Source organism: Poecilia latipinna, unplaced genomic scaffold (genome assembly GCF_001443285.1).
Source record: "Poecilia latipinna isolate Pla-1442-1.1 unplaced genomic scaffold, P_latipinna-1.0 Scaffold20, whole genome shotgun sequence".
Classification (NCBI taxonomy): domain Eukaryota; kingdom Metazoa; phylum Chordata; class Actinopteri; order Cyprinodontiformes; family Poeciliidae; genus Poecilia; species Poecilia latipinna.
In genome coordinates this window covers 315,189-326,266 of record NW_015112636.1, presented here as the reverse complement: position 1 = coordinate 326,266, position 11,078 = coordinate 315,189, and the positions used below count along the sequence as shown (strand labels likewise).

At 43.3% G+C, this 11,078-nt stretch overlaps 1 protein-coding gene across 1 annotated transcript in view; it reads left to right on the top strand.

Moving 5' to 3' along the window:
• The first annotated feature begins 2,265 nt into the window (after positions 1–2,265).
• Positions 2,266–11,078, top strand: part of ankfy1 (ankyrin repeat and FYVE domain containing 1) — a 17,945-nt gene continuing 9,132 nt past the window's right edge. Inside the window, exons 1-16 of the mRNA XM_015035242.1 lie at positions 2,266–2,275; positions 3,737–3,944; positions 4,041–4,159; positions 4,576–4,711; positions 4,989–5,112; positions 6,018–6,167; positions 6,275–6,440; positions 6,553–6,757; positions 6,861–6,929; positions 7,647–7,849; positions 7,963–8,060; positions 8,155–8,356; positions 8,595–8,693; positions 8,797–8,950; positions 9,108–9,276; positions 10,790–10,908. Coding sequence (XP_014890728.1) covers positions 2,266–2,275; positions 3,737–3,944; positions 4,041–4,159; positions 4,576–4,711; positions 4,989–5,112; positions 6,018–6,167; positions 6,275–6,440; positions 6,553–6,757; positions 6,861–6,929; positions 7,647–7,849; positions 7,963–8,060; positions 8,155–8,356; positions 8,595–8,693; positions 8,797–8,950; positions 9,108–9,276; positions 10,790–10,908 — 2,231 coding nt within the window. The remainder of the gene's footprint in view (positions 2,276–3,736; positions 3,945–4,040; positions 4,160–4,575; positions 4,712–4,988; positions 5,113–6,017; positions 6,168–6,274; positions 6,441–6,552; positions 6,758–6,860; positions 6,930–7,646; positions 7,850–7,962; positions 8,061–8,154; positions 8,357–8,594; positions 8,694–8,796; positions 8,951–9,107; positions 9,277–10,789; positions 10,909–11,078) is intronic.

Below are 11,078 nucleotides of genomic sequence, written 5' to 3'. Positions count from 1 at the left end.
GCAGTTCGGCTTTTTTTCCTGATTTACGCCTCCCGTGGTTCAGATGGAGCAAAATATCCTTTTTTGACTGGTAATGATAATTTTACTGTGTAGAAAAAAAATTATATTTTTTAAAAATCTACCTCTCAAGACGGATTGCAGTTTAAGATCTGTTGCGTCTGAACTGAATGAAAATTGATTTCTGAACCCAACTTGCTCTCGAGGTCATAACATTCATGGTATTTCCTTAAGTTATTGAATGTCTGGGGGCACGAATATCTTGTGGTCTATGTGGTCCACATTTATTTACTTACTTTTTCTTTTACCAAAATTAGATTTTAGCTACATTTGTTTTATTTGTTGGATTTTATTCGGAGAGACAAACAAGTCTTTAACAAGCAGGTTCAGGTGTTCTTTCGTCACTATGCTGGATTACTTAAATCCAACTTTTAAATGTCCAAGCTGAGGTCTGAGATTATTGATTAGAAATTGACTTTTATTCTAATGAAGCTAACATGATGCTACCGTCACTGTGGTTAACTCCCGGTACAAGCACAGCTTTAGTTTGATGTACAATAGATATAAAAGGTGTGCAAAACTCTCAAATGCTAGTTTTTTGTTTTTTTGTAGTGTTAAAATGACACACTGATAAATTAAGTTTTACCACCTTTATGTTGTATATATCATAAATACTTCATAGGGGAAATGTTTTCTTTACTAAAATAATTCAGTCTGTCTAGATTTCATTTCTCATCCACGTTTGACGTCGTCGTTATGCTAAAAAGCAAATTCAGTTTTAGCTACCCAGCAAACATTTGAAGGTTTTGCACAGCTAATGTGTACTTGGAATGATTCCTAGTTTTCTTCCACCTTGACAAAGAAAAGTAACCCCCTCAGCATACTGCTGCCACTGCTATACGTCAGCTTTTTGCGTCTTTTTGAAATTGAGTCCATAATCTTTCATATTAGTTGGAACAGTACACATGGTCTAATCATTAGGGTTCCAGAGGAGGGAAATCCTAGGACTCTTTACAGGTTAGATTAATTTTGTGTCTGAACACAATTGGACTGAAGAACAAAATTCAATCTCATCGAATTAGCTTGCACTCACACAAAAAGGTAATTGCCGTTGGGAATTGGGAACATTGAGTAATCGCTTGTGTTCATGGATATTTTTTCACCCAAGAAGAATTCATATTGGAATTGTTGAAATCTTTCCAGATCAAGCAGTAGAACAAATCCTGGAGTCATGAAAGCCAGAGGATCATGATTTCTATATCTTGCACCTTTTGCCAATGAAAACCAACATTCTGCATCAATAATTTTCCCCACCCTCCCATATCAGTTGGTGACATAGGAGTGAAGGGGTTTCAGAAACTTTCTTTCAGAAAAAAAAAAAGTTTTGATGTGCTTTGCTTAGTAGACAAATGCCTTCATCGTCATCAAACCTGCTCTGGCTGAATGGAATGAAGAAAGTGGTTAAAATTTCAGTGTCCCTCTCCTGCATGGGTTTGACACCTGTCCTTCATTTTACCTCATGCATCCCAATAATATCCCAGATGGTTTTAATGTGCAATCATTCCCAGACTGTCACCATACAGTGAATAACCTTAAAGGATTTTAAAGTATCCCATTATTTCAACTGACAAGCTGCCCCACTGCCCTACAGCTGCATTTATCTGAAAAACATCTGGAACTTATTTTGAAATTTTTTAATCCATATCTATAAAAATTCACTGTATTTAGCAACGTTATTTTGTCTTCAAGACAGTACATTACTTCTGCCTTTATATGTTTAGTGGAGCCCACCGTATCATAAATAAATATTGTTTTTGTTTTATAGTTAGCAAGCCCAAGGCAAAAGCCAACTAAGCCATGCTTATGAGCACAATTGTCTATTTCATTTTTAAAGAATGTGAAGTGATTTACATGTGTGATGCAGTAAATTTAAGTGACGGCTTGCAAGTACAGATCTGCCGACATTAAATGCATAACAATCAAGCTTCTGCCATTTTAAAACTGTATTATTGGTGCTGTTGTGGGTGAGTGAGCCTCAAATCTAATTCTGCTTGTGGCCCGAAACAGTCTAGAGTTGGAAAGGTGATTTATTTTGAACTATTTCACTATGTTGACCGATGTACATGTTCCTAAAAGTATCATGTGACCACCTTTCCATCTGCTAACGAGCTTTTGTGAAGCACTTAAACGCACCACCACCGCCCACTGTGAGCCGCTTCATCATATCGCGATAGACACCATCAGTCCGCGGAGCTAACGCAGAGCAACATGGCGGAAGGTGAGAGATTTTTTCTCCCCCTCTTAACTATTTAATACACGCCCTTTATTGTATTTTTCATTGATATTCCTTTCAAATCGTGTTACTCAACACCTTGACAGTTTAATAGGCCATACATTGTCAGGGGCTGTTTTTCATGAAGTACCGCGATACTGTTCTTGTCACACTCATCATGCAAGTGAGCAGAATCTGTCGTTAGCGTCCGTTGGTGTTGCTGCTAGCCGAATTTTTGTTGTACGAGTTGGACGAAGTGGCCAAAATGAATTGCCGCTGCGGTAGACGCAGACGAGTAGGAAATGAGTACCAATACCAACAAGCTGACCGTTACAGAGCGACTGTTAATACGTCAAACGAGCGTGTAATGTTGCTATTAACTACTGATTAAATGCCAACGTCATGCTTCGTAGCAAACTGCCAGTCTAGTTTGATTTAGTAGCCTTTGCCGCTTCGCTAGCTGTTTGCCCTGCGCTTTTACAGCTCAGTACGGGTTAAACAGAACAGAACCTGCCAGAACAGAAAGACGAGAGTCACGCCTGATCAGCTCCCCCTGGGTTCAGGTCCCAGGTCCGAGGGCACCTCCTATTTTAAGCCTGGAGTTTAAGGGGAAATCTGCTTACAAACACACCAGCTTTGTCGCTTCTGTTAAAGCTGCTCGGCTTTTAAAGGATTCCTAGCGGTATCGCATTGACAAAGAATGGCAAACCCTTGATTTGGTTAATTAAATTTGCGCGCTTTTATTATGGTCCATGTCATGTTTTCTGTATGCTTTGCCATCGTCCACTGCCAGATGAGTCCAAAGCTGTGTTTGCCTTGTCGTGTGCCACCAATCGGGTGCTTTCCCCCCACCCCCCTTCCTCATGACCAGTGGCTCTGCCAGTGACCGTTTATGATGGACTGCACAGTAACCTGCTGCCTCAGCAGTCTTGCTTCACTAAAACTTTTACTGGCTTAAAGGAAGGAAATGGGCCTCAGAGGAACTCGGCAGACTCTTGGCTTTTGTAACATTCACTTGAGGGAGGACAAAGGTGTGGCTGCGCTAATGGGAATTTGATTTGAAGACTTCTGGGGAGAAAAGTCTTTCCACATTTAAAAGGTTGTTTGTTTTTTTTCTTTTGGCATTCTGTTTAATAGACCTGGAGAAATTGGTAAACAATTATTTGGATGATTTTCAAAACTTTTTTACTAATTAAATAAAAAGAAGAAGAAATCTAAAAAGTGCAGCGTGCCTCTGTTATTTGACACAGTTATTCTGCTTCCTCGGATAATCGATTAATCGATTCCTAAAACAGTCGTTAGATGTCCGCAGGTCTTCCTCTTTACTCTCGGGTTCCGGTTGCCTCACACAGTTGGCTCTAAACCCGTGTTTGCTGCGGACCTTTGTAACCCTCCGTCCTTGACCCTGTGTATCGATTTGTTCCCCCCCCCCCCCCATCTGTCTGCGTTCACGTGGGCCCCGCGCAGAGGAGGTGGGGAAGCTGCAGAAGCACCTGGCCTTGCTGAGGCAGGAGTACGTGAAGATGCAGCAGAAGCTGGCCGACACCGAGAGGCGCTGCGCCGTGCTCGCCGCGCAGACTTCCAGCCAGGCCTCTCCCAGCCCTGCGAGTGCAGACACCTTCATCAGCCGCCTGCTGGAATTTGTGGCCAACCTCTACCAACAGGAACACTACAGGTGAGGATTGCACTTGCAATGACCGGGAGAAGTCTGGGTCAGCTTGAGGAATATGCTGGTTTATTTGTTGTTGTTGTTTTGTTTTTGTTTTTGCAGTGATCTGAAAGTGAAAGTCGCGGGCAATCAATACTGTGCCCATAAGTTTGTGCTGGCCGCTCGCAGCGATGCCTGGAGTCTGGCCAACCTGGCATCCACCGCTGAACTGGACCTTACTGGTGAGCAGCACTGGTTGTGTTGGTGGAGTAGCTGTCATGATCCCCCGCCCCTTATCAGATATGACTGTTTTTGTTTTGGGGCTTTTTTTTTTTTTTTTACGTTATGAGCTATTGCGCACTAAGGAGAGCTGTCTGTCAGTCAGAACACTTCTTTGTTAATGAATAACATTATTGAAATGAGTCAGATTTTTTTCTTTCATTTATAATTTCTTTTTTTTAGAAAAGAAAGCAAAAAAAGAATTGGATTAAGATCCGATTCGAAAGAAATCTCATGTTTTACGTTTAAGTCATAATCTCCCATTCCTACTGTGAGCATATAATTATGTAGGGCAATAAACACACCCTAATCAAAGCCAGTATTTACTTTCTAAGCAAAGGTTTCGCCTGAATCTGTTTGTCATTTCAATGCTTCTCAGACTGCAAAGCTGAGGTCGCCATGGCGATGCTGCGCTGGGTGTACACAGACGAGCTGGAGCTCACCGAGGATGACGCTTTTCTGATTGAGCTGATGAAGCTGGCAAACCGGTTCCAGCTTCACCTGCTCAGAGAGCGGTAGGAGCCACCTGCCATTCACAGGCGCATCTCAATTTATTACTTTTTTTTTTTTTCTCCCCTCTCGTTTCAGAAAGCAGAATTAATACATTCATTACATACAGAGTGAAACATTGGAAGTATCGTCTTGTAATTTTGATGATTGTAGCTTTCCGGTAATGGAAACGTAAAATTCATAAAGATCAACAACAAAATAAATAAAAATCCAAATGTTATGCGACGTTGTTTTTGTGGTTTACACAGTAAAGTAGAAAACTTTGTCCGTCTGTCGGAACAGGTGTGAAAAAGGCGTGATGTCATCCGTAAACGTGAGGAACTGCATCCGCTTCTACCAAACGGCCGAGGAGCTAAACGCCAGCACCCTGATGAACTACTGTGGCGAGATCATAGCCAGCCACTGGGTGAGTAGCTTCAAGTTTCTGTGGCTTTTCTTTGAGGAAATCCAACTGTCATTTGGAGCCTTTTGCTACATTTCCTCCTTTCAGTCTCCCACAAACCAAAAAAAACCAAACAAAATTCTCATGAAAGCACCAACGTACTGTAGTCTGTTTCAGATCAGATTTTAAACTCTTCAAACTCACTTTTTTTGTTAGCGTTTCAGTTTTTCTGTAGTTCAAAAGCAGCTCTGAACAAATGGATTTTTTTTTCTTTATTCTTGGCTTAAATGAAGTCTGTCTGGTTCTGGGCATGCAGAGCAGAACCAGAACCACAAGACCCGAGTGGTCTGGAAGGTCGATACGACAACAACAGATCTTTAATGTATTTTAGTTTGTAAACTAACAACGGTGTTTTAAAGCCTATTCTCTGAGCTGCAGGGAGCCATTGTGAGGACTTTATTGTTGACGTTCTGGTCAAAACGAGGAAATGAAACGGACTTCTAGTTAGAGGTGCACCAATAAATCGCCTCAGATTTCTCTTGTTTTGTGCGATCAGTCTACCGATCACATCTACCTCCTCAAAGGTCTGGAAATCAGCCACTGCTCCCTGCTCTCCATTTACTGACCTTTCTGACCAATAACTTTGCTTAAAAGAAAAACCAAACATTTGCACTTCTTATTCTAACGTCTTGACTTTTATGTTTCTCTGTGAGGTTTTTTCCCCATTTAGCTCAGATTTGTTTTACTGTCCTCAGCTATTTTTACGCTTCAGAGAATGAAACCGATTCAATCTAAGAGAAGACATAAAAAAAAATCAATTCTGTTCAGAATAATCTATTATGTTTTTTTTTTTTTTTTTGTTGTCCCCTCTCCCCCCCGTTCCCTTCATCGTCTATGTTGTTGTGACCGTTTCACGTCTTTTCCGTCAGGACGATCTGCGGAAGGAAGATTTCAGTACCATGAGTGCCCAACTTTTGTACAAGATGATCAAATCCAAAACGGAGTACCCTCTCCACAAAGCCATCAAAGTCGAGCGGGAAGACGTGGTGTTTTTGTACCTCATAGAGATGGATTCGCAGGTAGACGCCGTCCTCCCTGCGTCTCCGTCGATCGAGTACCGCAAAGCTGTAATAAAAGGTCTTGTTCCGCCGCGGAGAAGTTGACGAGTTTTCTACCTGCTTTGCAGTTGCCGGGGAAACTGAATGAACTGGACAACAACGGGGACCTCGCTCTGGACCTGGCGCTCTCCAAGAAGCTGGAGGGGATCGCCACGACTCTGGTCAACAACAAAGCCGACGTGGACATGGTGGATCAGAGCGGCTGGAGCCTCCTTCACAAGGCCATCCAGAGAGGTCAGTCGACATCATCCTGCCGCTGGTGTAAAACTGGACTTTAAAATAATTTCTGAGGGGGAAAAAAAAAAAAAAGTTTTCAATCAGAAATTTTTATTTCTTCCCCCACTAGGGGACGAATTTGCTTCCATCTTCCTGATCCACCACTCGGCCCAGGTGAACGCAGCCACAGTGGGGGCGGTGGAGACCCCGCTCCACCTGGTCTGCTCCTTCAGCCCCAAGAAACACACGGCCGAGGTGATGGGCAGCATGGCCCGGATCGCGGAAGCTCTGCTCAAAGCCGGAGCTAACCCCAACATGCAGAACAGCAAAGGCAGGTGGGTCACATGACGCCGGCTCCGGGGGCGCTTTACTGCGTTGTAAACGTTTAACTGCAGTGCAAAGTGTGATGCCGCTTCTTTACCCATGTTGCGTTTTCAGAACTCCGCTGCACGAAGCCGTGGCGTCGGGGAACGAGGCCGTGTTCAATCAGCTGCTGCAGTGCAAACAGTGAGTACCACTCTGATCAGAAATCACAGCAGGGCTCATTGTGATTGTTTCATACGTCTCTGGTGTGATGTAACGAGCTAATTAGAACCGTCTCCTGCAAAAAGCGTTCATACTCTTTGAACCTATTCATATTTTGCAGGGGTGTATCTGGGATTATTGGGGTAAAAGCACTTAATGCCCCTCACTTTTAAAATTTTAGTTCTTGTAGTATATAGTTCATTTTTGTGTGAGTCAAAGGCCGTTTAAAAGAGTGCATTGTTGTTACACTCCAATGTTTGTCCCTCAGTTTTACAAAGAATCAACCCTTCCACTGAATTCTTTGGCTTAAAAAAAAAAAAGATCTCATGAATAAAAATGCAACTTAGGAACAATTTTACATCCCATGCCTCTCTGAGTATTCTGTTGCTTTTCGCGTCGTAGATGTAGCAAAATTTACGAGATGAGCTCGGTAAATTTGAGAAGGCAGCACTGCTTTGAGGCTGTCGGCATGGAGACGCATTGTTCTGTTAAGTAGCCCATGTTCTGGTATCTGGTGGTCTTCCTTTTATTGTGGAAGTGCAGCGCATGTGTGGAATTGTGTGTCTATTGTACAAAAAAAAGGGGGGGTAAAAAAAATGATCACAGCTTGGGCTGCCAATTAAAATCTCTGTAAAGTATGTTAGGATTTGTGACAAGATGTGACGGAGTTCAAATGGGCCGTGTGTAATTCTGGCTTAGACTCGACCTGGAGCTGAAGGACCACGAAGGCAGCACAGCTCTGTGGCTGGCTCTGCAGCACATCACCATGTCCTCAGACCTCTCTGTGAATCCGTTCGAGGACGACGCCCCGGTCGTGAACGGGACGTCGTTCGACGAGAACGGCTTTGCCGCTCAGCTCATCAAAAGAGGAAGCAATCCCGACGCGCCGGACGCCGCCGCAGGTGCCGTTTGGGGCTTTTCGTTTTGTTCGCCGATGTTGCCGACTGCCGCTTTTGTCGCCGTGAAAGGATGAAACGATCTCCAAATTCACCTCGTGTGTTGCCCCTCCTTGCAGGAAACTGCCTCATGCAGAGAGCAGCTCGGGCAGGCAACGAGGCGGCGGCGCTTTTCCTGGCGACTCACGGGGCAAAAGTCAACCACGTGAATAAATGGGTACGCGTTTTATGATGACGTCCAATGTGTGCGTTTTCTCTTACTAATGGATCGTAACATGACGGCAAACTTATGAATGCGTTCCCGCCTGCAGGGCGAGAGCCCGCTTCATACGGCATGTCGCTGCGGCCTGGCCAGCCTGACCGCCGAGCTGCTCCAGCAGGGCGCCAACCCCAACCTGCAGACCCAGAAGCCCCTGCCTGAGGAGACCAACGGCGTGGCTCTGCAGACGCCGCTCCACATGGCCATAGCTCACAACCACCCAGATGTCGTTTCTGTCATCCTGGAACAAAAAGGTAAGCAAAGCTTTCTAGACTGGCTTATGGTATGTCGCAATTTTTTTTTTGTTTTTTTTTTTTGACACATTTTTTTTTTGTCTTGTGCAACTAATAGTTCAGAAAATGTATCACTTAGCTAAACCAGGAGCTTTGGAAAATGTGAGAAATGGTGTTTAACTTTCTTGACTATTTCTGATTCCTTGATGTTTTGAACGTCCTGATGTTTGACCGCTTCTCTTCCCGTCTTGCCTCTCAGCCAACGCACTTCACGCCACCAACAACTTGCAGATCATTCCAGACTTCAGTCTCAAAGACTCCATGGACCAGACAGTCCTGGGTTTGGCCCTCTGGACAGGTACACTTCACCAAATGGACGTCTTCATCTGCATCATCTAAACTTTTCTTTTTTTTTTTTGTTGTTGTTTTTTTATTTACCAAGTTCTATCACTTCCTGCCAGGTATGCACACTATCGCGGCCCAGCTGCTGGGCTCCGGGGCTTCTATCAATGACACTATGTCTGACGGACAAACCCTGCTTCACATGGCCATCCAAAGACAGGACAGCAAGAGCGCCCTCTTTCTTCTGGAACATCAGGCAGACATCAACGTGAGGTAGCAATAAATCTTACCAACATTCCAGCAGCTGGTTTTTCTTCACTGACTCAGACTAAAACCGATTGATAGTAAATACAACGAAGGAGCGATTTGGGTCCAGGTAGACGTTGCGCTTGCGTTCATGCGATTCACGCTGCGTCGCCTCTACTTCCAGAACGCAGGAGGGACAAACGGCGCTGCAGCTGGCCATCAGCAACCAGCTGCCGCTAGTGGTGGACGCCATTTGCACAAGAGGAGCTGATATGTCTGTTACGAATGAAAAGGGGGATCCTCCGTTATGGCTGGCTCTCGAGAACGGCCTGGAAGATATCGCGTCCACGCTGGTAAGAGGGGGGGAGGGGAAGAAATTGTGTATGTGGACAGTAGGTTCAGTTGAACAAGAAGTTGTGCTAAAGAAAGTGTACAATAATTTGCTGGTTATTGTTACATGTTTTGTGGAGATGCGATTCAAGTTTTTGTAGTTTTGCTTTGATGCATTTTCGGCTGATTCCGATTTCACTTTATGTGGCATAGGAAAAGCAAAAAGCGTTTATTCAAGCCTTGAGCTTTCATTATTTACATTTTAAGATGGAAGACGATCTGAATCAATGTTCCATAGAACAAAGCTGATGTTTTGGTTACTTTTTATGTATTTGAAACGCGTCTAAGCTTTTGAGTTGAACAGCTAATATTCTCCTCATGTGAATACGAGGCTGCTGTGTTGCGTTTACTTTTTTCCTGTCCTTTTCATTCATTATTTCTTTTTAGTTACATTAATTATTCATATTTATTGAGTGAATGGGGGGTAAAAAAGTACAATGAAAGCCCAGATGCTGGTTGTGCCTCAGCAACCATATTGACATATCTTAAAGAGTAAAGCTTTACTGCTTCAAGGGAATTTACAGAGATCAATGACATGGCATGAGCCATCGCTAGCTGTTCGTTTTCTTTGTAAGCCACTCATGGAAGGTTATAAAGCTGCTAATGGTTGGTCTGAAGTCATAGGATGACGAACTGAACACCGCCATGCTAAGTAGCAAAGGAATTGACAGCCAGTGTGGCTAATAATGAAACGAGTAAATATTAACAATCAGACTGAAGCTGAAAATTGGAACAGAAACTAGATGCAATTTGACATACTGATTCTAGTTAATCGCTAATAATTTATAATTTGATGTAAAATGACCAAAAGTAGAAACTATTTGTGGTTAATGCTAATAAATGTGCCAAGTACAGATCTTTTCTTTTTTTTTTCTTTTAACACTGTAAATAAGTAAACTAAATAAGGACCTAGCCTGTACCATTTCCATTGTTTCACTCTAAAGAGGGGGGGAGGGGGGGAACAACTTAGAAATATATTGATATATTTTTCTGATACTTTTTAGAAAGAACACTGAGCTTTCAACAAAAGGTTGGAGAGTAAGCCAACAGTCAAATGTTTCTTGCATCGATTCGAAATTTTAGTCTCGTGGCAAGTTTCTTTAAGGAGCTGGAGCGAAGTCACACTGAGAGAAAATATACTATTTAAAATAAATAAAGCGACCGAATGATTAGACTTCACGTCTTCAGCAGATCATTTAAACAGTCTGTATCAAACACTGGGAGCTCGTTGCTAATAGAGGCACATGTGGTAAACGGCAGTCTCCCTGGGAATCCCATAGAGGATGTGTTAAATGAGAGCCTGAATGACTGGCCAACATGCAACCACAAACAACTTTTCCTTTTAAATCCCCCGTCTACAATCTGTGCTTCATCTGACTTAACTTTTCACTATTTTTGGGGAAGACAAAATGATCCAAGGAATACATTTTTGTACCATTTCCTTTTTCTGACACGACGCCCTTTTTGCCCCACTAGGTGCGTCACGGCTGCGATGCCACATGTTGGAGCCCGGGCCCCTCCGGCTGCCTGCAGACCCTCCTGCACAGAGCCGTGGATGAGAACAACGAGGTCTCTGCCTGCTTCCTCATTCGCAGGTTTGATACTTTTCCCTGTGTGCAGATCAAACTTACTGCTGTTTTTCTTCTGAATCTAGATTTCACAAAAACAACAATCCCCCCAAAAAATAAATGAAGTATCAAAAGTATGTTGACATTTTTAGGTCTGAGGCCAGGAAACGTATTGTAGTTGGAGTTTAGTACATCTT